The sequence below is a fragment of the Panthera tigris genome, chromosome D1 (assembly GCF_018350195.1).
Source record: "Panthera tigris isolate Pti1 chromosome D1, P.tigris_Pti1_mat1.1, whole genome shotgun sequence".
Lineage (NCBI taxonomy): Eukaryota > Metazoa > Chordata > Mammalia > Carnivora > Felidae > Panthera > Panthera tigris.
Window position 1 is genome coordinate 12,462,559 of NC_056669.1, and position 24,158 is coordinate 12,486,716.

Sequence of the window (24,158 nt, forward strand, 5' to 3'; positions counted from 1 at the left end):
CCACAAGTAACAGAAAGTATGACCCAAACCTGCTTAAGGAATATGAACATTTATTATCACATGTAGACAATCTCCAGGGACGGTATAATCATTCTTCATGTCTGATTTTCTTGGCTTTGCATCCTACATTGTTTGTGTTTGTTCTTAAATGTCCTTCCCCTGTCCAGATGGATTCTTTGACAATACAAATTGAATTATTTGTAGAGATTGGTTCTAGGGGTTTTGTATATTTATGCTTTAGCAAACGGAGTTTAAAAACATGTTGATCTGATTTCTAATTACATAGTCATGTGGGTAGACACTATTAGTGCCTTGTGTAATAGTCATGTCCCAGGCATCAGTGACATACACACCGAGATCTTTGAAAACGTCCTCATGGTACGATATTGAATGTAACCACGGAAGTTTCCAAACCTGACTGTGTGTATGTGCATCTTCCTGTTTTCTGTCTTAAAGGTCACTTTAGTGGCTGGGCTTCTTAGGAATAGTAGTGTAATAGCTTCTCGGGCATTCATGGCCCTGCAAATGAAAATGTCAATGGGGAAGGGCCTGAAGTGTTGGCCACGTGTGATGACGATGGCTGTGCTTTTGTCATCTGATATCCCATCATTTTCCTGAGGAATATAACCCTCGTCTATCCCAGAGTAGAGCTGAAGGGTGACAAAAGAGTACCTATGTTTTTTGCCACTGAATCTGAATGTGTCTTTCTGCACCCAAGAATAAATGCTTCTCAAAAATTCCAGTTCCAGGAAGATGAAAAAAGTTTATAAAAAAATAAAATTTTAACTTGAAGGCAATGATTATTCTATCATTTAAAATAGTCCTCCATCTAGATTATTTCTTACTGGAACATCCTACGCTTTGGGGTAGATTATCTGTTCGTATGTGTGAAATATCAATCAAAATGTAAAGTTTTCATTGGAATTCATAAGGAGAAACACCATTTCTTGTGAAAATGGGAATAAAACGTTTTAAATTAAAAGGCTCAAACCTAGAAAGTGAAATGAAGTTGAAAATAAGACAATCAAAGTGAGAGAATAGAGATCTCATTAATAGTACTTTAATATCAGCCTGAATTTCTGAAATAATATAACATAATTACATACTTTTTTACAAGTTTGGATAAGTATTCGATCCAGTGATGCAAGGTAGAGTCTCCCAGGAGATAAATGAATGTTCCTTTCAAAGAGCCATTTATCTCCATTGTATTTAACTGAATCTGGTTACAAAATGTAATCCACCTTCCTTCTGAAGTATAACCACCAGGGACAGGAGTCTTCATTCTGACTTGGCATTATCCTTTTAATTTTTCACTCTAATAACAGAGACACTTGTGGTAAGTGATTTTATTGGCGTAAGTTAAATATCTAATCTTTCTCTGTCCTTCACTTTTTGATTTCTTTCTCATACTCCTGTTTCCTAATTCCTTCCTCCTACTATTCTTTGATCACCAGCTTTGTTTTAGCCACTTCTATGCATTTCTTTGAGATTTTGAGTCATCTTGACTCCTCCTTGTTCGTTTTCTCCCAAATCTGGTTGTTAGCTAAGTTTTGAAGTTTTGCCATCACTGCAGACTCTTTAGTGACTTAGGCTTTTGTCTCTAACCTGAGTATTAGTGATCTGACAGTTGGTGTCATTGCACCAAATTACTTACCTTTGTTCCATTAGTGAAGCAGTGGTCTTATTTTTTCTATGAAATTTTTATAGGAATATTTTTTTTTGTTAAAAAAATAGCTTAAAATATAGTATGTCTGCATTTTAAAAAGTCCAAACACTATGAAATACGTAGCTTGAATGGATATATTTAGATAGGATTTCACAAAAACTAACATACAGCCGACAGTGCAAAGCAATATTCTGAGATTTTCCAGCAAGTTCCATTAGATTTAGAGGCTCTGTTGGCACATAGTCTGCTTTCCAAGGCATTGCAGGTAGCAATGCACTGAAAGTTTTGCTATGGCATAATGAAAATCCTCAGATATTTTACCTGTCTTGTTTCCTTTTCACTCAGTACATGCCCCCCTCCCCCACCACTGAGTTCATGCCTTGTATTTTAGGTTTGTTACAAAGCATTTCTATACTGATATCATATTCTGTATTATCTAGAAAGCAAATAATAATGACTTAAGCATATACATTTATTTATCCCTCACAAAACAGTCCTAACTTGAGCAAGCTAGGGCTGATATGACATTGCATGCTTTCAAGGACACTTTCTGTCTTGTTCTGCTAATTTTTTTTTTTGAGAAGGTATGATAATCTTAACTTTTTAATTTTTTATAGCTATATTGAGATATACTTGGCATACAAATTACTGCATGTATTTAATGTACACAGCTGAACGAGTTTGAACATATGCATGCACCCATGATACCACCGTCACAATGGAGGTGCTATTCTTAACTTATGACTTCAGTCTCATCGTCTAACATGGATCTTTCATCTCTCAGCATTATATTGAGAGTTCAGCCGGTAGGAAGCAGAGGTCAAGGTGTTTTACTTTTAAAGGCATGACCCAGAAGTTTCCCATATCACTTGCACTCATAATCCAGTCAAAAATCTAGTTATGGCTACCACCAGCTTCAAGGAAGACAGCCTGTAGTTGGGTGATCACGGGCCTAGCTAAAATTGCAGTGTTTTATTACCACAGAGGGAAGGGAGAATGGGAAGTGGAAGACCACACCCAGTCTTTGCTTTACTCTGTATGCTTAGCACCCCCAGAGGCCTTGCAGTCTCTGGCTGTCTGTCTCCACAGAATATTCATAAGCATGGTTGTACTGTGTTTGTAACCTACAGACAAAGTGGAAAAATGGTGCTAGTGGAAGAATTGGAAAATTCTGAACTATTCCAGGATTACCTGAAAGAATTGTTAAGTCATAGTGATTAGGCTTGCTCATGAGAGTTTCCATAATCCTATAATTATATCAAAACTTCAGTGTGACACGTTTGGGGTTCTATGAGGTTTGATAGCATTGCGCCTGGATGACTGACGATCATAACCCTGGAATCTTAATAATCCTAATGTACTGGCATACTTTGGTAGGAAGATATAGCCTTTGTGCTTATTATTGTAAACCATATCTTGTACAATATATGTGTGTCAGAGTATTCATTTTGCCATGTGTCAAACTAAGTGCTTTGAAAGACTATCTCAAATATATAACGAATTTTTTTAATTAAAATTAAAAATTTTTTTCATTTTATTTATTTTAGAGAAAGTACAAGCAGGAGAGGGACAGAAAGGGAGATAGATTCCTAAGAAGGCTCCATGCTCAGGGTAGACCTGTTGTGGGGCTCTATCCCACCACCCTGGGATCATGACGTGAGCCAAAATCAAGAGTCAGTTGCTCAACTGACTCTTGAAGGTCCAATGAGGTCCTAGGTGCCCCTACGACAAATTTTCTTATGATTAGTCTTAATGTTTATTTTACTTAACATTATTATCAATATACTGTTAAGCCTACTCCAGAATTATTAAGATTCCATTAGACTTGTTGATTAAAGATTATGGCAGGGAGACTAGCATCCCCCCCTCTGCTAAGATATCTGCATTCTAATTCCTGGGACCTGTGAATGTGTTACCTTCCATGGCAAAAGGGAGTTTCCAAATGTGATGAAAGGTATGGATTTTGGGATGAGAGATAATCCTGGATGATCTAGGTGGGACCAACCTAAATCTCATTAGTCTTCAAAAGTGGGAGACGGAGGGCAGAAGAGTGGATCACAAAGATGTTATGGGGGACTTGGCCTACTGTTGTAGCTTTGGAAAATGGAGGAAGGGGGCTGTGCAGAACAAGGGCACCTCTAGAAGCTGGAAAAGGTGAGGAAGCTGATTCTGCCCTACAGCCTCCATAAAGGAATGCTGCCCTGCTCAACTTTTGTTTTATCTCAGTGAGACAGATATTTGACTACTGAACTACAGAACTGCAAGATGATATATTTGTATTATTTTAAGCCACTATGACACTTTTCAACATCAAATCATCCCGTCCAACAACAAAATTTATATAAATAGAAGAAAAAAAACCACCCTTATTTTATATCCCTTAGTAACATTAAAACATTTTTTCTGTAGGTCATACACATTTTGTTAAATTTGTGAAATGGCCTTTTAAAGCACAAAGTGGATTGTATCACTTTCTTCCTTAGTTGATTTTTGTAGCTTTCAAAAGCCTTCTGAATGAACCCTCAAGTTCTCAGCATAGTATATGAGAACCTCCATGATTTAGTTTCTTTTTTCTAGTCTCTTCCTTTGCTGTATTTCCTCAAATACTTCCACTCCATTGGCCTATTGATACCAAATTAAACTTGAATTATTTTTAACAATAAATTTTTTAGTAATTTCCCATGCAGTGTTTACCCTTTATCTCATGTAATATGCATAAAAAATTAAAAATTACTCAAATCTAAATTATATCCTAGATTATTATTTGCTAAGCCTGGAAATCCTACTTATGATCCTTATGAGTTTTCTCTTTTGCCTCATTCTTTGTCTACAGATATCCTTCAGGGCTAAGTCAAATATAAACTTTAACATAAGCCCTCTACCTTTTACTTTCTTTATAGAATTGCTACATTGAATGTCTTTCAGACTGCAAACTTGCTGAACATTTATTTTTCTCCATTTGCCCATAATGCCTCATATCTATTAGAACCTTGATAAACATTTGCAGAATACATGAATAAATATTAGGCAATAAATCATTAGTTGAAATAAATCTCAAAATGAATGTTATTGGTAAACTCAGATAAGCTTTAAAGAAAGTTATTTTAAAGCCTAGTATAAACATTATTCTAAGTAACATGGCTTTACAGTTGCCACTAAAACACATTTAATAAAATGGAAACTCCATATAAAATTGCTAAGTGCATAAACTAAAGGTTAGGAAGTTATGCCAACAGAGAATTCGGCCAACCAAACCAAAATGTTCCAACTCTGAAGCCGTGGGTAACCATCAAAGACATTTGCACAGTGCCCCAGACAGAATCACCAACTCTAGGAGATGCGCTACCATGTTTAAATATGAATGTAGAATATTGATACTTTCCCCTTTAGGAAAAATGGCTATGAAATCTGCTATAAAACAAGTTGGAAATAATTTCTTTGAACTGATTTCTCTCTTTAAAATACAAGGTGATTGATACCACAGACACCTGCTAGGACTTGAGCTCCAGGACATCCATGATTACTAGGACTGGTACTGATCACCATCCCCCTGTGTAAGAATGACTCTTGGAAGATCCAGGACAAGCACCACCTACCATAGGACAGAGCAAACTTACTGTTACACTGGGAGATGTCAATGACTTTAGGAGGTTTCATCATTTCAACTGCCACATTGGACCTTCAAAAAATAAGATCATAAATTGGCCTTCTGTCTGTCCACACAATACAGGTAATAGAACTCTTTTGCTTGTAAGAAATAACTTAAAATTTTCTACAACTGACAACTATTATTGTTGTGAATTTTGCATATATTGGGCATTGTATGTGGATTAGCATTTTGGAAAACTCTCTCCCTGTCTGAGAGCATGTCAAGTCCAGGGCCACTCTGCTCATCTGCCACATGCAATCAGTGTGTCCTCGAAATTTGTGATTCAAAATATTTACCTGATATGCAAGTTGTCTTCTCTCGTTTCCACATCATTTTTTGAAGTTCACGTAATATTTTTCTTGGATTAATGTGGGCCTCTAATTAACCAAGCTGTCTCAGTTTTACCCCACCTAAATTTTCAACACAACTTCCAGAACACCCTTTCTAGTTGCAAATGTAACTGTATTCATTACTCTTTAAAATCCCAACCTCTTCCTTGAGGAGTTCAGGCTCTTTAGCATGGTCTGCAGACCTTTTGTCACAGGGTTGCTGCTTATTTCTTTATACATGTTTCTTGCTGTGCTTACCTCCCATTTTTTCCTAGAAATTTGCCTTCTGACAATCGTAAACCTTATCAAGGAAGGTAATGCATTTTTCTGATCTGCTATTTCCCTATTATCTATCAAAGTGGCTGGCAGAAAGTGGTGTTTAGTCTGATGCATGAATCAATGTACATTGTATTTCTTTCCTCCAGCTGATGAAAGACTACCTTCCTGCTTCAAAGCTCTTATCCTCCCTTTGACTCACTGTTTCAAACCTGTGTACATGTGTATGTAAGTGATAGCAAGCAGAAAGGGGATAAAGGGGGAACGGGGATCCAGGTGCTAGGTACAATGGATAGAAGTGGTACTTAATTTTCTGCTGTGGATGACTCCTTAGGTTCAAGTCAGAAAAAGGAAGAGATCACATTTTCATCCATTACTGTGACTTTAGGCCTCAGGATGGTTAGTGGGTAGGAAAAGATTTGGTGAGGTACACCATCAGAGATAAAAGGGAAAGACCAGAAACCCAATTGAACTTTTACTTCTTTCAGAGACTACAGATCAACACCTGGAAAAGTACGTAAGACCTGAAATGTGTGTTGTTTTTCTGTGTTTGCTATCCATACTTTACTTCCTCTCAGCATATTTTTTGAAAGTGTAAGGGAGGAAAACTGCAAACTTGACTTTGAAAAACACCAAGAAAGGTGTTGTTGAGAAGCTAACATTACAGTCTGTCATCAACTTTAGGAAAAGTGAATCCCCAGGAATGAAAAGAGGAAATGGACTGAGCCCTTGAAACTTACAGGAAGTTATTAAAGGAGCAAAGGAGTCTGGAACTGACAGGTTTTCTCAGGGCTTGGACCAAGTTCAAGGATTTGTGGTGGTACCTAGTTACCCTTCGCAAAGTGGCTTATGAAGAGACCCTGATACTTCATTCTAAGCAATGAAATTTTCCAGCTTTATAGAGATCCAGGAGGCCAGGAAGTGAGCATCTGTTTGTGAGTAAGGGAAGAAAGGCATGGCCTTGATGCAGCTCTGATAGGAGAAATATGCTTTCAACCCAGTTTGTGGAGGGCTGTTTGAGGGATTTTAAGAATCACTCCATTGCAACCTGGGGAGTATGGACTCCTTCAGCCTGAGCAGTACATGCTGAGGAATATCTGGTCTTGAGATCAAATGGAGATGACCAGTAGAAGTTGGATTTTTGGAAAGATTACTTAGGATGCAGTATAGACAACGGATTAGGGGGGGAAAGTTGGTGGGAGGGAAGCTGTGACAAGTAATCTAGATGAGATGATGATGATCTGAACTCAGCAGCACTAGGCTTGGAGAGAAGTGGATAAATGCAAAAGATATTTAAGAGGTAGAATTACACAATTTGATATAGGGGATGAACGTACATGGACGTTCCATACTTCATCAAAGAATCCTTTTTTTTTGGCATAACATTTTAAACACATATCAGAATACCTTTACACTGAACATATTTTGTAAGACCTAGGTCTGTGGTAAAGGATGTGTGTTTTCATGGGAAAGTACAGGTACATATAATACGGAGTTCCACTTTGGGCAGGAACATTTTGGTGAGAATGCCAACCTTGGGAGTGGAAATCATAAAAAGAGGTCTCCTAAACACTCCACATATCGAGTAGGACAGCTATCTGAAAGTGTTATGTTCAATATTAATTGAATGTAGCTCTGCCCACAGAACTTCCCGGTTATCTAAAAGTATATTGATGTGTACAAAAAGGCTTTTTTCCTTCACAGCAGGATAAGACATTTCTCAATTCCTGGTGGCCCTGTGAGTCAGAGCCTCACAGTGTGTGTGCTGAGGTTTCAGGTAGTAGAAGGCTTGTTGGTCTTGGGTATACAAGTACTCCCACAGCTCATACGTGAGTTTGGGGTCAGGCCAAATTCAATGAAGACATGAGTAGTTCCAGTAACAAATTTACCATTGAAAATAACCCTGTCGTAGCCTTGGCTCCTTGCCCTCCAGAATACTCCTTCACTGGGGTGGATGATCAGGAGAGATGGAGACCTGGCCTTCCCAGAACAGACTGAAGCTGACAAGGTAGGTGCTGTTGTTGAAGTCTGCCTCCATTCGTGTTGTGCCTGCTTTTTGAGATGGAGAGCATATCCCAGATCCCAGCCCTCCGGGAATCACCACCAATTTCCTTCCTGCATCCCCAGGGGTCCCTCACCTCCATTAGGATGTCTAACTGCCCCCTCCCCCCACCGTGGAGAACGGTGCTGTGTGCAGCACTAGGGGTGGTGTTCATGCGGGTGAAAGATCTGAGTGGGGTCAGCGGGTCTAGTTTCTCTCTGATTCCCTTTATTCTTTGCTCAGTCTCTGTTGGTGACTTTAACAGTATCAGTGATAGTTCAGGGTATAAGGATTTCATTGAAGTGTTCCATTGATAGAATGAGATCACTAAGTTTAGACCAGACCCAAGCTGACATTACCAGGTATGTGACATAATGAAATGAACCTCTTCAAGTCATTTTAGTTATGAATTGTAATGTTTATTTGCCTATAATCAGTATTATTTAAACTGATAATTTTGAAAGACATGTAAATATCTTAAATATTTATTTTCAACTTTAGTTGATATACATTGTTATATTTCTGTCAGGTATATGACATAGCGATTTGCCATTTCTGTACATTACAAAATGTTCACCACAGTCAATGTAAACCTTCTGTCACTATACAAAGTTGTTATACTATTATTATTTATAAATGGAAGATGGTACTTCTTAATCCCCTTTATGTGTTACGGTTATCCCTACTCAGGCAACCAATAGTTCTGAGTCGATTTCTGCTTTTCTTTATTGGTTTATATTTTAGATTCCACATATAAATGAAATCATACGGTATTTGCCTTAATTCATTTAGCATAATATCCTCTAGTTCCATCCATGTTGATGCAAATGGCAATATTCCATTCTTTTTCATGGCTGAGTAATCTTCTATTTTGTATGTACCCTGTATCTTCTTTATCCATTCTTCAATTGATGGACACTTAGCCACATCTTGGCTCATGTAAGCAATGTTTCAGTAAACATAAGGGTGCATATGTCTTTCTGAATGAGGGTTTTCATTTTCTACAGGTAAATACCCAGAAGTATAGTTACTGGATGGCTTGTCTATGTTTTTTTAAAGCTTATTTGAGAGAGAGGGTACCAATGGTGGGAGAGGCAAGACAGCTCCACGGTGACATCCGTGAGCCTGATGCAGTGCCCACACACATAAATCACGAGATCATGACCTATGCCGCGTCAGATGCTCAATGGACTGAGCCACTCAGGTGACCCAAGGTATTACTATTTTTAACCTTCAAGGAATCTTCCTATTGTTTTTGCCTACAGGATGCATTTATATTCCCACCAGTAGTGCACTAGAGTTCCTTTTTCTCCACATATTTGCTAACACTTGTTGTTTCTTGTCTCAGTGCCATTCTGACAGCTGTGAGGTGATAGCTCATTGTGTTTTTGATTTGCATTTCTCCGATGATGAGTGACGTTGAGCATCTTTTCATGTGTCTGACTTATTTGAAAAATGACTGTCGAAAAAAAAGTCCTCTGCCCATTTTTAAAATAAGGTTGTTATTTCTGGTGTTGAGTTGTGTGAGTTCTTTATATATTTTGAATATTAATACCTTATTGGATATATCATTTACTAATATCGTCTCCCATTGAATAGGTTGCCTTTTCATTTTGTTCAAAATTCCCATCACTGGGCAAAATCTTCTGGTTTGACATAGTTCCAGTAGTTCATTTTTGCTGTGTTTCCCTTACCTGAGGAGATGTCCATAAAATGTTGCTAAGGCTAGTGTCCAGGTTATTCTTTAAGTGTTTTGTGGTTTCATATCTTCCATCTTGCGTTTATGGTGTAAGAAAGTGGTCCAGTTTTTGCAACACTATTTATTGAAGAGACTATGTTTTCTCCTTTGTATATTCTTGCCTCTTCTGTCATATATTTATTGACCATAAATGTGTAGATTCCTGGAATCTCTACCCTGTTCCCTTGATATGTGTTGATATTTTTGACTACTGTAGCTTTGTAGTATATATTTAAATCTGGGATTCTGAGATCTCTCGTTTTGTTCTTTTTCAAAATTGCTTTTGCAATTTGGGGACTTTTGTAATTCCATGAGTATTTTAGGATTGTATGTTCTAGTTCTGTGGGAAAAGAAACTGTTGGTATTTTGATCAGGATTGCATGGAACCTATAGATTGCTTTGGGTAGAAGGTACAGTTTAATGATATTAATTCTTCCAAACCATGAGCATGGTTTCTTTCCTCTGGGTCTTATAGTTTTCAAGTATAGGTCTTCCACCAACTTGGTTATATTTATTCCTAGGTTTTTTATTCTTTTTAATGCAATTTTAAGTGGGATTATATTCTTAATTTTGTATCCTGAATTTTGATGAATTCATTAGTTTTAACAGTGTGTTGAAATCTTTAGGGTTTCCATATATGGTATCATGTCATCTAGAAATAGTAACAGTTTTGCATCTTCCTTACCAATTTAGATAACTTTATTTCTTAGTCTTCTCCAATTGCTGCAGCTAGTACTTCTAGTAGTATGTTGAATACAAGACATGAAGCTGGACATCCTTTTCTTGTTCCTGATCTCAGAAGAAAGGCTTTAGTTTTTCATCCCTGAGTATGATGTTGGCTGAGGATTTGTCATGTACTGCCCTTCTTATGTTGAGGTATATTCCCTGTACACATACTTTGTTAAGAGTTTTTATCATAAATGAATGCTGAATTTTGTCAAGTGCTTTATATGGTTTCAGGAGTAGGATCCAGTGACTCATCTCTTCCATGATACCTAGTGCTCATCCTGAAAAGTGCCCATGTTAATGCCCGCCACCCGTTTAACCCACCCTGCCTTCCAGCAACCCTCTGTTCTCTATATTTGAGTCTTATGGTTTGCCTCCCTGTTTTTATCTTATTCTTACTACCCTTCCCCCATGTTCATCTGTGGAGTTTCTTAAATTCCACATGAGTGAAATCATATGATATTATTTCTCTGACTTATTTCGCTTAGCATAATACCCTCCAGTTCCATCCACGTTGTTGCAAATGGCAAGACTTCTTTCTTTTTCATCATTTGGCATTGTGTGTGTGTGAGATATATATGTATATCACATCTTCTTAATCCATCACTTGATGGACATTTGGGCTCTTACCATAATTTGGATAGTGCTGCTATAAACATTGGCATGAGTGTGCCCCTTCAAATCAGTATTTTGTGTCCTTTGGATGAATGCCTAGTAGTGCAGTTGCTGGGAACAACACGAAAAGGCAACCAATGGAATTGGAGAAGATATTTGCAAATGCCACATTGGATCAAGGGTTAGTAACCAAAATCTATAAAGATCTTACCAAACTCAACACCCCCAAAGCCCAAATAATCCAGTTAAGTAATGGGCAGAAGAAATGAATGGACATTTCCAGATGGCAAACAGACCTATAAAACATGCTTAATATCACTCATCATCAGAGAAATACAAATCAAAACCAATTCTGACCACCTCACACTGGTCAGAATGGCTAAAATTAACAACTCAGGAAACAGTAGAGAAAGGGGAACCCTTGTGCACTGTTGATGGGAATGCAAACTGGTGCAGCCACTCTGGAAAACAGTCTGAAGTTTCCTCAAAAAATTAAAAAAGTGACCTCTTTTAATGTCCATCACTCATTTAGCCCATCCTTCCCCCCACCTCCCCTCCAGCAACCCTCAGTTTATTCTGTATATTTAAGACTCTTATGGTGTGCCTCTCTCTCTGTTTTTATATTATTTTTCCTTCCCTTCCCTTATGTTCATCTGTTGTTTTTAAATTCCACAAATGAGTGAAATCATCTGTTATTTGTCTTTCTCTGCCTGACTTATTTGGCTTAGCATAATACTTTCTAGTTCCATCCACATTGTTGCAAATGGTAAGAGTTCATTTTTTTATCCCCAGTTTCTTTTTTCAAATAATGAACTCTGTTTTAAAGTATTTCATTGTTTTTTTCCTTTTACTAATTTTGGGTGTGTTTTTTATTTTTCTAACTCCATTAAGTGTTGTTTCTGATGGCTCTATTGTCATAAATGTCCCTCTAGGAACTGCTTTTGTTGTGTCTCAAAGATTTTTGACCATGATATTTCCAGTTTTATTTGTGTCCTCATGTTTAAGTTCCTTCTTGTTTTCTCCATTAATTAACCCATTGGTTGTTTAGTAGTATGTTGTTTAACATCCCTGTTTTCTTGTTTTTCTAGTTTTATTTTTGTAATTGATTTCTAGTTTCATACCATTGTGTTTGGAAAAGATCAATCTTTTTGAATTTATTTAAATTTGTGTTCTTACATATAATCTATCCTGGAGAGTGTTTTATGTGTATATAAAGAACGTGTGTTCTGCTGTTTGTGGATGGCATGTTATGTGTATATTTTAAGTTCCTTTGGTCTAATGTATCATTTAAAGCCACTCTTTCTTATTGACTGTGTGGATGATCTTTCTATTGCTATAAGTGGAGTGTTCAAGTTCCCTACTATCAGTGTGTTATTGTCACTTTCTCCCCTATGTCTGTTAATATTTTTTTTATATACTCAGGTGCGTCTATGATAAGTGCACAGATATTTACAATTGTATCTTCTTGTTTATCACTTTATTATTATTCATTGCCCTTGTATATTGCTATAGTCTTTTTCTTAGTTTATTATGTCTGATATAAGTATAGCTACACTGGCTTTTCCCCCCTGCTTCTATTTGCATGGAATATCTTTATATATTCCTTAACTTTCAGTTTGTATGTGTCTTTGGGTCTGAAGTGGGTCTCTTGTAAACAACCTATAGGTGGATCTTTTTTTTTCTTTTTGAAATCCATTCAGTCTGTCTATTTTGATTGGAACATTCAGTCCATTTAAGGTAATTATTTAATATAGATGTGCTTGTTCCCATTTTGTTAATTTTCTTTTCCTTTTTTCTTCTCTTTCTTCCCTTGTGATTCCTTTCTTTTATAGTTTGATTTGTGGTTACCATGATGTTCGTATATAACATCCTATGCATATAGCACTTCATGTAAAGGTGACTGTTGCTTAAGTTTGAACACATTCTAAAAGAATTATTTTTTTACTCCCTCTTCCATGTATATGAAATATTTCCTATCTTTTTTGTATCTCTTAACTAACTATATAAAATTGGTATTTTTGGTCTGCTTTTTCTCTATTGGCTTTTTCCTTTCAAAGAAGTCTAATATATGGCCATTTTAGTGGTGATATACTCTAACTTTTGTTCATCTGGAAACTTCTTTATGTCTCCTTCAATACTGAATGCTAACCTTGCTGGTTTCAGTATACTTGGTTGTAGGTTTTTTCCTTTCAGTACTTCAAATATACCATACCACTGCATTCTGGCCTGCAAAGTTTCTGCTCAAGAATCAACTTAAAGCTTAAAATGGGTTTTCTTGCAAGTAAGCAATTGCTTTTCTTTTGCTCCTTTAAAAATTCTCTTTAATTTTTATGTCATAATTAGTATCTGTCCTGATGTGGGCCTTTTTGGGTTCACACTGGAGCTCTCCGTCGATCCTGGAGCTTGATGTCTGTTTCATTTCCCAGTGTAGGGAAGTTTTCAGTGATTATTTCTTTAAGTTTTCTATGTGAATTGCATTATCCTTGATGTTGTCCTAGAGGTTTCTTCTTTTAGATCACTGATCTGTCCTGCATCTTGTTATCTGCTGTTGATTCTCTGTACTATATTTTTCATTTCAGTTGTTGTACTTTACAGCTCTGATTGGTTATATTTTCTGCTTCCTTGCTGAAGTTTTCAAGCTGCTCATCCACTCTTCTCTCAAGTATGGTGGTCATCTTCATGACTATTGCTTTGAACTCTTGATCAGGTAGGTCATTTATCTCCATATTGTTAATTGTTTTTCTGAAGTTGTGTTGTTCTTTCATTTGGAACATACTCATCTTTTTCCTCATTTTGTCTGACTCTGTTTGTCTCTATGTATTAGGTCAGCTACGTCTCCTGGTCTTAACGTTACTGGCCCTATATAGAAGAAATCTTGGGGTTTCCTTTAGTGCAGTACTTACTGTTTAGTAGAACCAGATGTTCCAGTGGTGTCTCCTATGTTTGCAGCTGGGTGAAAGTCCTGGGTACAACTTGCCACGGGTTTGGTGGTAAGCAGGGCTGCCTCCTTCTCTCACTAGGGCAAGACTTGCTTTGGAGTGGTGCTGGTTCTGGACCGGGTTGACCCAAGGCATGGCAGGGTGGAACACCTGCAATGGTAAGTCCACAGGATAGATGTCGAATGACCAACTGGCACCTACCTGTATCAGGCCAGCTAGGCTCAAGAGGGGCAAGAAAAGTGGTACCTGCCAGCACTTCTGTACCTGGAGATAGTTCCTGCCCCCTGGCACATGTCCTAGTCTATAAATGTCCTACATGTGTAGCTTGGGCACTTTTCAAACTGCTGCCTCTGTGGTCTCATTGTACTTGAGCCCTTTAAGGGTATATCCCTCTTTCTGATAGCCCTCCACTCTTACTGAAGTTAACCCCCTGCTTATTTTCAAAGCCTGATGTTATGGGCTCATTGAGCCAATGCAGATCCCTGTGACTGAGGGTGCCCAATGAGGGACTTCAAACCCTCATCCTTCAGGGAGGACCTCCACCCCTGTGATATCCTTCCTGCTGGTTGGTCACTGCGGGTTTTGTCAGGACTGCATCTCTGCCCATTGTACCTTTCTAGATGTAGCTTTGTCTTCGTATCTTTAACTGTGGAAAAGCTGTCCTGCACAGTCTTCGGGTTTTTCTCAGAATGAGGTATACTATATGCCGTTGCAGCCTTGTGTCTGCAGGAGGAATTGAGCTCGGATTCTTCACTTCTCTTCTTGACTAGTAAAAGACTATTAGACATAGGTAAAAGAAAAAAAAAACAACTAGATTGAGGTAGAACTAACAGAACTTAGTTATGGCAGGATATGAGTTGTATAAGTAAAGGAAGAGTAAATGCACCTGAGTCAATTAATTATTCATCAGTATTCTCTGCGGTATATATTTTAACTTCCATATTTTATGGAAGGCTTGAACAGTTGTGGGTAAATATATTGAATCTAAAAGATTATTGGTCTGGCAGATGGCAAATGAGCTCCCTTCCTCCCAGGGACGCACCGAGGCAATAACTACATATAATGCAACTCACTCTGAAAATGACCTGTGACTGGCAGAATAGATCTCCACAACTGAAGGTATAAAGAGAAGGTCACGTTGACAAGAATAGGAGGGGGAGGGAGGTGGTCGTGAACCAAACTCCCAATGTGGTGACCCCTTGCAGTAGAAATATCACAGGTGTGCATTTACTCCCTGAAGAACAAGAGGATCAAGCTCCACATTAGGTGCCCACAGCCCTGGAAAGCTTTCACTAAAAAGATAAGCACCCATAATGTCCGGCTTTGGCAGATCCTGAGGGAGCTATAGGAAATAAAGACTCCTCTTTTAAAGGACAAGCACACTCTATCACTTGCACAGAAGCAGCACTTTGAAACATGTCTGGATTATATGTGAAGGAGGCTCACTGACTAATTTTAGGACATGTGCTGGAGGGGCAGAAATCTGTAGGAGCTTTTTTGGGAGTATCAGGGAGTGCCATTTCCTTCCTTCAGCCTAGCCTTGCAGGAGGCAGTTCAGGCACTTTCCATCTACCTTGCTACTAGTTCTCACCCCACCCTGGTATTTTTGTGCTGATCTACATCACCCAAGCTGCCCCCCACTGCAGGTGTCCTTTCATAATAACTCCTGTCATAGTGGTGGGGGAAGGGAGCCAGCTATGCTGGGAGCTAACCCCACCTCCTGGCAAGCTGATAGCCATGACTACTGGGGGCATGCTGGTGGGCTGGACGGCAGCCACCCCCCAATAGTTGCTGAATTACAACAGGAGGGCACATGCAGCCCATGCAGGAGTCACCCCTGGTGATCAGAATCTACTGAGCCTCCCAGGACATTTTCTACACAAGGCTGCTACTTTCAAGAACAGGAAATAGAGCTGACCTACCTAATACGGAGAGGCAGACGAAATTGCTTCAAACAAACAAGTGAGGTAATCTACCTGGGAAAGAATTCAAAATAACCGTCAAAAAGATGCTCACAGGACTGGAGTGAGAAAGTTAGTATAGAGATAGAAATAAAAACCCAACCCATCAGAGCAGAATAGAATAACAACTGAAACAAAAAATACAGTAGAAGGAATCAACAGATTAGAGGATGAAGAATGGATCAGTGATCTAGAAGACAGGAAATTGCCCAAGCTGAATAACAAAAAGAAAACAATGGGAATAGGTTCAGGGATCTGGGACAGCGTCAAGTATAGTAGCATTCACATTACAGACCCCTCTGGAGACAGAGAAAGAGAGGGGCATACAATTTACTTGAAAACCTGGGCAATGAAACAGATATTAAGGACCAGAAAACTCAACAAGATGAACACAAAGATGTCCACACAAAGACACATAATAATTAAAGTGTCAAAAAACAAAAAAAGGTGAAGGGAGATCTTAGTTACTTACAGAGAACCCTAGAAGGGATTCAACAGAAATGTTTCAGACCCGACTAGACTGACATGGTATATTCAACATGATGAAAATACCTACAAGCAAAAATACTCTAACCGGCAAAATGACTCAGAATTGTAGGAAAGTTTATCACCATTAAACTGACCTTACAAGAAATAGTAATGACACTTTTCAAAGGGGAAAACAAAGGGCCATAAGTACAGTAAGAAAATTATGACAAAAATATTTCACTGGCAAAAGGAAACATAATGAAGATAGATCAATAACATATGAATGTTGATAGCATGAGTAGTGAAACCAATTATATCCATAATAACTAAGAGCTACAGAAAATAAGATGTGAAATATATATTAAACTTTCAGAGACCTAGAAAAATATAGTGCTTTTAAGTTGGAACACATTTTAAGTGGCCATCCACTTAAAATGGATTGCTATACACTTAGGGGCTATATATGAACTATATTATAACCAAACATAAAAGCTTCTAATAGATATAGAATAAAGAAAAAGGAATCCATAATAATAAAGCCTTCAAATCACAAGGGAAAGAAGCAAGAGAAGGACCAGAGAAGAGCTACAAAAATAACGAGAGGACAATTAACAAAAAGCAGTAAGTTCATACCTATCAATAATTACTTTAATGTAAATGGACTAAATGTTCCAGTCAAAAGACAAAGGGAGACTAAAGAGATTAAAAAAATAAAACAAAAACCAAAACCCAAAGACCCATTTATATGCTGCCTACAAGAAGCTTATTTCAGCCTTAAAGACATACAGAAAGAAAGTGAAGGAATGGAAAAATATATTCCAGGCAAATGGAAACAAAAAGTCAGGGTAGCAATATTAATAGACAAAATAGACTTTAAAACAAAGACTGTAACAAGAGGTAGAAGAAAATTACATAATGATAAAGGGATCAATTCAACAAGAGTATAAATAGTTGTAAATATTTATGTACCAAACATGGACTCACCTAAATATATAAAGTGATATTACAGACATAAAAGGAGAAATTGACCAGAATACTATAATAGTCGGGTACTATAACATCCCAGCATCAATGGATAGATCATCCAGACAGCAAGTCAATTAAAAACAACACTGACTTTGAATGACACATTAGACCAGATACACTTAACAATTATATACAAAACATTCCAATCCCCACACAGCAGAGTACAGTTTTCAAATGCATATGGAACAATTCTCTAGGATAGATCACATGTTAGGCTACAAAGTAATTCTCAGTAAATTCAAGAAGATAAACCATTGGCCAGATTCAACAGGAAAAAAGAGGACTTAAATCAGAAGTTAAAGAGGAGAAATAACAACCAACAGCACACAAATACAAAGGAGTATAAAGGACTACTATGAAAAACTACATGCTGAGAAACTGGAATAAGTGGAAAAATTTCTAGAAAAATAAAATTTTCCAAGACTCAATCAGGAAGAAATAGACAATCAGAACAGACTGGTTACTAGTAACAGAATTGAATCAGTAATCCAAAAATCTCCCCAAAAAACAAAAGTCCAAGACCAGATGGCTTCACAGGCTAATTCTACCAAATATTTTAAGAAGGGTTAATACTTATTCTTTACAAATTTTCCAAATTTATTCTGTGATGCCAAATTTATTCTCTGATATCACAGCTAAAGACACTATAAAAAAAATCTGCCGAACTACATAATATCCTTAATAAACATAGATGCCAAAATTCTCAGCAACTAATTGAGTCCAGTAATATATTAAAAGCATCATTCACCATGAACAAGTTGGATTTACTCCAGGGATGCAAGGATGAGTTAACATCCAAAAGTGATCCATGTAATATACCACATTAACAATAACAAAAACATTAAAAATTATATGATCTCAACAGATGGAGAAAAAGCATTTGACAAAATTCAACTTGTGTTCACAATAAGAACTCTCAACTAAGTGGATGTCGAGAGTACGTACCTCAACATAATAAAGGTCATATATGACACACCCACATCTAACATCATAATCAGTGGTAAAAACGTGAAAGCTTTTCCTCTAAGATCTGGAACGAGACACACATGTCCACTTTCACCACTTCTATTGGAAGTTCTAGCATCAACAATCAGAAAAGAAAAAGGAATAAAATGCATCCAAATTGGTAAGGAAGAAGTAAAACCTTAACTAATTCCAGATGACATATGACTGTATAGAGGAAATAGACCCTGTGAAAAAAAAAAGAAAAAAGCCCAAACAGAATAAATGAATTCATTAAAGTTGCAGGGCAGAAAATTACATAAATCTTTACATTCCTGTACACTAACAAACCAGAAGAAAAAAAAAGTTAACACACATAAAGCTTAACCAAAATATGTCTCCACCCCAGCAACAATCAATAAAATCCTTGTGGCTGGTAGAAAGCAGTGGAGCAAACCAAAAGGGACAAAAACAAACAAACAAACAAAAACCCAAGGAGATGTTATAAAAAATAAAGCTTAAAGGAACCCAAGATTCAACCTCTGACAAGATCAATGAAGAAATAGAGATGCAAATAAATAAAACCCCAAACAAGAATCTTTTCATGTACTTCTGGAAAATTTTAAAAACCTTAATTTGCACAAAAGGGAATAGAAAAATTGGATGGAGAATAACCATTCAATACACATAAATAATAATCACAGTAATAATAATGTAATTGTGATAATGATAAACATGTTACCATTTTCCCCACTTCTAGAAGTCACAGGCTGAGATTATTTTATCAGTGGGTGCAGATATCCCTAGGTTACATAATGAGAAAAAATTGTCCAATTAATATTATGAGTTAGAAATATGTTTTATGCTAAGACTTCACAAGCACAATATAAGAAAAATATAGGCCTATTTCCTTCCCTTCTGAATATGTTGAACATGGCTTTAAGATTCTTTTATATCCATCAATGTAGATACAGATGTAGCCTGAGTATGTATGTGTGTTTATTCATCATGGTCAATTATGTATTAATTTAGGATTAACAAATGGCCCCAGAGAGAAAAATCTTACAGTGTAATTTATTCTTAGTGGTTTAAAGACAAACATTTCATGTTTTTTACTGTTCTCAAATTAGGAGTACAGTTGCCAAAATCACATTTGCTATATTTCGAAACTAATGTAACATTAAAGTTCAATTTAAAAAGTTAAATACTTTTAAAAAATTAAAAATAATGTTTAATTTTGAGAGACAGAGTGTGAGTGGGGTAGGGGAGGGGAAGAGAGAGGGAGACACGGAATCTGAAGCAGGCTCTAAGATGTCAACACCGAGCTTGATGTAGGGCTCCAATTACATTACTGTGTTATCATGACCTGAGCCCAAGTTGGACATTTAACCAACTGACCCACCCACACAGCCCTAAATACCTTCTTTTTGAGGTCAGAAGAAGACAAAGAGGTTAGCAATTTTAGAAACCCTGAATAAAACAAAAAATCAGAGGTATGAGAATTTTAAGGGAAAAAGCAAACTGTCCTTATTTTTGCAGGTGTTGTGATTGTCCACAAAGAAGACCAAACATAGAAAATTATGTGCATTAAGAGAGTCAGTAAGGAACTGGATACGAAATAAACTTGCAAAAATCAATAGCACTTACCTATACCAGTAATAATCACCAAAACAATATAATAGAAGGTAGGTTCTGAACTTGATGGAGGCATTTTGAAAAGACCTGAGTGAAAAACTCTAACACTTTGAAAAATAGGGTGGCTTAATATTATAAATTTGTTAATTTTCCCTTAAATAACTTTAAAATTCTATGTATTTCTCTTGATGTATTTAGTTCTCAAACTGTTGATGGCTTTCTACTTAAAGTTTTTTTAAAATGTTTATTTTTGAGAGAGATCACGAGTTGGGGAGACACAGAATCTGAAGCACCCTCCACGCTCTCAGCTGTCATCACAGAGCTGGATGAGGGGCTCAAACCTATGAACTGTGAGTGAGATCATGACCTGAGCCGAAGTCGGACACTTAATTGACTGAAACACCTAGGTGCCCCTTTCTACTTACAGTTTTTGATTTCTGGTCTAATTTCACTATATCAGAAAGCATACGCTCAACAATTTTAACCTTTAGAAACTGAGACTTGCATTATGTGAAGGCTATGGTCCAATTTCATGAATGATCTAGGTGCACCTACAAGAATATGCAGTTCACAATTGTGTTTCACATAGGTTTCATTTGTTAAAAATTACTTAGAGAGGTTAATGTCTATTAATATGGCTGTAGATTTGTCTCTATTTTTATCAATTTTTGCTTTATATATTTTGAGGTCATAGTATTAGTACATGCATCATTATAACTTCTTGGTGGATTATCTGAGTATATTATCTTCCTGATTATATTTTCTTGGTATATTATCATTAAGAAGGTCTGTTTGGGGGCGCCTAGGTGGTTCAGTTGATTAGCAGGTAACTCTTGATTTCAGCTCTGGTCATGATCTCATGGTTCCTGGGTTTGAGCCCTATGTTGGGCTCTCTGCTGACAGCATGGAGCCCACTTGGGATTCTCTCTCTCCCTGCTCCTATCCTGCATGCATGCACATGTGCTCTCTCCCTCTCTCTCGAAATAAACTAAAAAAAAGCTTGTGTAGTTACAATAACGAAAGGCAAAAGAGGCTTTGAGAAAAGAAGCATTTTTTTTAACGTTTTTGTTTAAATTCCAGTCAGTTGGCATACAGTATCATATTGGTTTCAAGTGTTCAGGATAGTGCTCATCCCAACAAGTGCACTCCTTGATCCCCATCTCCCACCACCCCCTCCCATCTGGTAACTATCTGTTCTCCATAGTTAAGAGTCTGTTTGTTGGTTTGCCTCTCTTTTTGGTTAGTGTTTTGGTTTATTTTGGGGGTGGAGGAGAAATGGTAAATACATCCCTCTTTTACTTTCAAACATTAAGTTCTTTATAATACGGCACTTGTAATCAACATAAAAGTTTTATTGTTTTAATATGGTGAGACAAATCTTGGATTTTAGTATATTTAATCTTTTTTTTCCCTACAGGACCCACCTATTTTACTGCCTCCTTTTGGATTTATCAAGTATTTTTTTAAATTAAAAAAGGTTTATTTTTGAGAGAGAGGGAGAGCATACGAGTGGGAGAGGAGAAGAGGAAGAGGGATAAGAGGATCCAAAGCGGGCTCTGTGCTGACAGCCCTGTGCGGGGCTCCAACTCATGAACCGTGAGATCATGACCTCAGCTGGTGTTGGATAGTTAACCAACTGAGCCACCCAGGGACCTGATTAATCAAATAGTTTAAATTATTCCATTTATTCCTCTATTTAACTAAGGGTTTTACATTATCTTAGTATCTTTTATTGGCTATCTTAAAAATTACACCTTGCATCCTTGATTATGATAGAAACTTAGAATTCTTTAACACTACTTACCCTTTTTGTATTTTGTTATTTTTGTCTAGTATTTTAATTCTATGTATATTTTAAAATCAACAGCATATTTTGTTTTTTGAAGCAATCATTCACTTATATTTACCAACTTTTTTCCCATTTTGAGTTAAATTTTGTTTATGGTGTGAGGGAATGTTTGTGGATCATTTTTTGCAGATGGATATACATATGTGTTCTGGCCACTTATTAAAAAGATTATTCACCACTGAATTTCTTTGGCACTTAAATTGAAAATCAATTGGTCCTGTATATTAATGTTTATTTCTGAACTATTTGTTCTGCTCGATTTATTTTTATGTCTGCCTTTGTGCCAATACCACACTGTGTTAATTACTGTGGCTTTATAAGAAGGCTTTAAAAAAACCACGTTTATTTATTTTGAGAGGGAGAGAGAATCCCAAGCAGCCTCCGCACTATAAGCACAGAGCCTGATGCAGGGATCTATCTTATGGGATCGTGACCTGAGCCACCTAGGCGCCACTATATAAGTCTTGAAACCAGAAAGAATAAATCTGCCAACTGTGTCCATGTTTAAAAAAAAAAAATTCTATGTATTTTGAATTAAGTTCCCAAGAGGATTTTCTTGGGTTGGGAGAGAAAACCTGATTGTAAAATCTTGCAGAATGTAATAGTCTGTGAATACCTGGGAAACATTTAAAAAATATGACTACCCCTACCATAAATTATAGTAATAAAACAGTATTGTAGTATCAAATAAACCAATCAAATTGAATAGGTCCTCTGGAAACAGACCTGCTTATAGATGGGAGTTTGCTATATGTCATTGGTAACATCACAAATCAGAAAATTATATTTAGTGAACCATAATGGAAAAGTTGTCTCACTTGTGACAAATTGGAAAAAACAAAGATTCCTATCTCATGCTGCATACAGAGAAGCTCAAATGAAATAAAAACCTAACTATGAATGAAAATGCAATATAAAGAAGTTTATAGTTTCTTTATGATCTCAAATTAGGAAGTATTTTTTAAAAAGATCTCAAAACAGAAACTATAAGTAGTTATATATTCAGTTACTCAAAGTTAAAAGTTTTATTCACTGATGACAGACTGGGATAATATATATGGAACATTTAAAACTAATGAAGAATTATTATGTAGAATGTAAGAGTTACTACTGAAAATAAAGAACATGTCGGTAAGCTCAGCAGAAAAATAGACAAAATGTTTATCACCTTATTGAGCACATTAGGAAAGAGATGCATTTCATTTAGGAGAATAGATAAGTTACACTTTGCATGTACATACAGTAGAATACATGCAGCTCTCAGAGATCATGAATTATATTTACATGTAGCAATGTGATTAGACATCAAAGAATAATTTTGAATGAAAAAATTAAAGCATTTATGTAAGTAAAATAAAAATACTAACACAATACTGTATGCCTTTCAAGGTCACATACATGCCTAAATATATGTGTTGAATAAAAACTGGAATGCTATGAGGAATAATAGTATGTAATGGGTGACCATGGGAAAAAGGGAATGAGAGTATGGAGAATGAATGAAAAAAGTACAACAAAAAAATCATATATGGCCATGTAGCTTAAGATAGATTGACTTTCCTTCAGATAACAATAATCAACTCTGAGAAAATACTAAAAGCAAGTACCTGAAGGCTATGTAGAGTGAACAGGGGCAGGCAAATTTTGAAAGATGAAACTTGGAAGAAGGAGCCACGAAAAGGCAAGTTTTCTGTTTCTGAAGCTTTCACCTGAGAACAGTTTACAGAGAAGCATGGAGTACTGAAATGCAATAGAAACCTACTATTTTTTAAAATGGCTTCAACAATTTGAGAGCAGAGTCTGCAGCAACCACAGTCACTGAAAGAGAATGAAATCCCAGAACAGTAAGAACCAGAGAAGGGCATGCCCCAAATTGTGAGTATGAATGGTACTCAAATCTCTACTGATCCCTGAAGCATGCCTTTGGGGTAGACACAAAGCAATTTATTGCTAAAGCCAAAAAACTCACCTGAGATTTGAGTTACTTCCAACCACAGGTGAAACAGTATTTGCAGTTTCAGTTGAACCAAGTTAATTGATTGCCAGAACAAAAATTTCAACACAATCTGAGGAGTAAAATGGAATCTAGGTCTCCATAAAATAACTATCACAATGTCCAGGATACAATTCAAAATTACTCAGCACTGAAGGAACCAGAAAAAATGTAATCATTCTGAAAAGAAAAGACAATTAATGGAAGCCAACCCTTAGATAATCTAGATGTTGGCATGATCAGACAAGGACTTTGAGACAGCTATTATAACTATGCTCAATGAAGTAAAGATGCTGTAATGAATG

General features: G+C 36.8%; 1 protein-coding gene and 1 long non-coding RNA gene across 2 annotated transcripts; both read right to left on the bottom strand.

The window, feature by feature from the left end:
- Positions 1-237: 237 nt before the first annotated feature.
- On the bottom strand, positions 238-14,767 carry LOC102952764 (NXPE family member 1). The gene is given in 7 exon segments (XM_042958931.1): positions 238-374; positions 377-683; positions 685-786; positions 1,115-1,313; positions 5,280-5,345; positions 13,944-14,052; positions 14,497-14,767. Coding segments are annotated over 7 exon segments (1,191 nt in total).
- A 1,088-nt stretch (positions 14,768-15,855) lies between these two features.
- Positions 15,856-23,671, bottom strand: LOC122231360. The gene is made up of 3 exons (XR_006208563.1): positions 23,468-23,671; positions 19,119-19,179; positions 15,856-15,951 (listed from the first exon to the last, which is right to left on the bottom strand). It is a non-coding gene; the product is annotated as an uncharacterized LOC122231360 (long non-coding RNA).
- Positions 23,672-24,158: the final 487 nt, after the last annotated feature.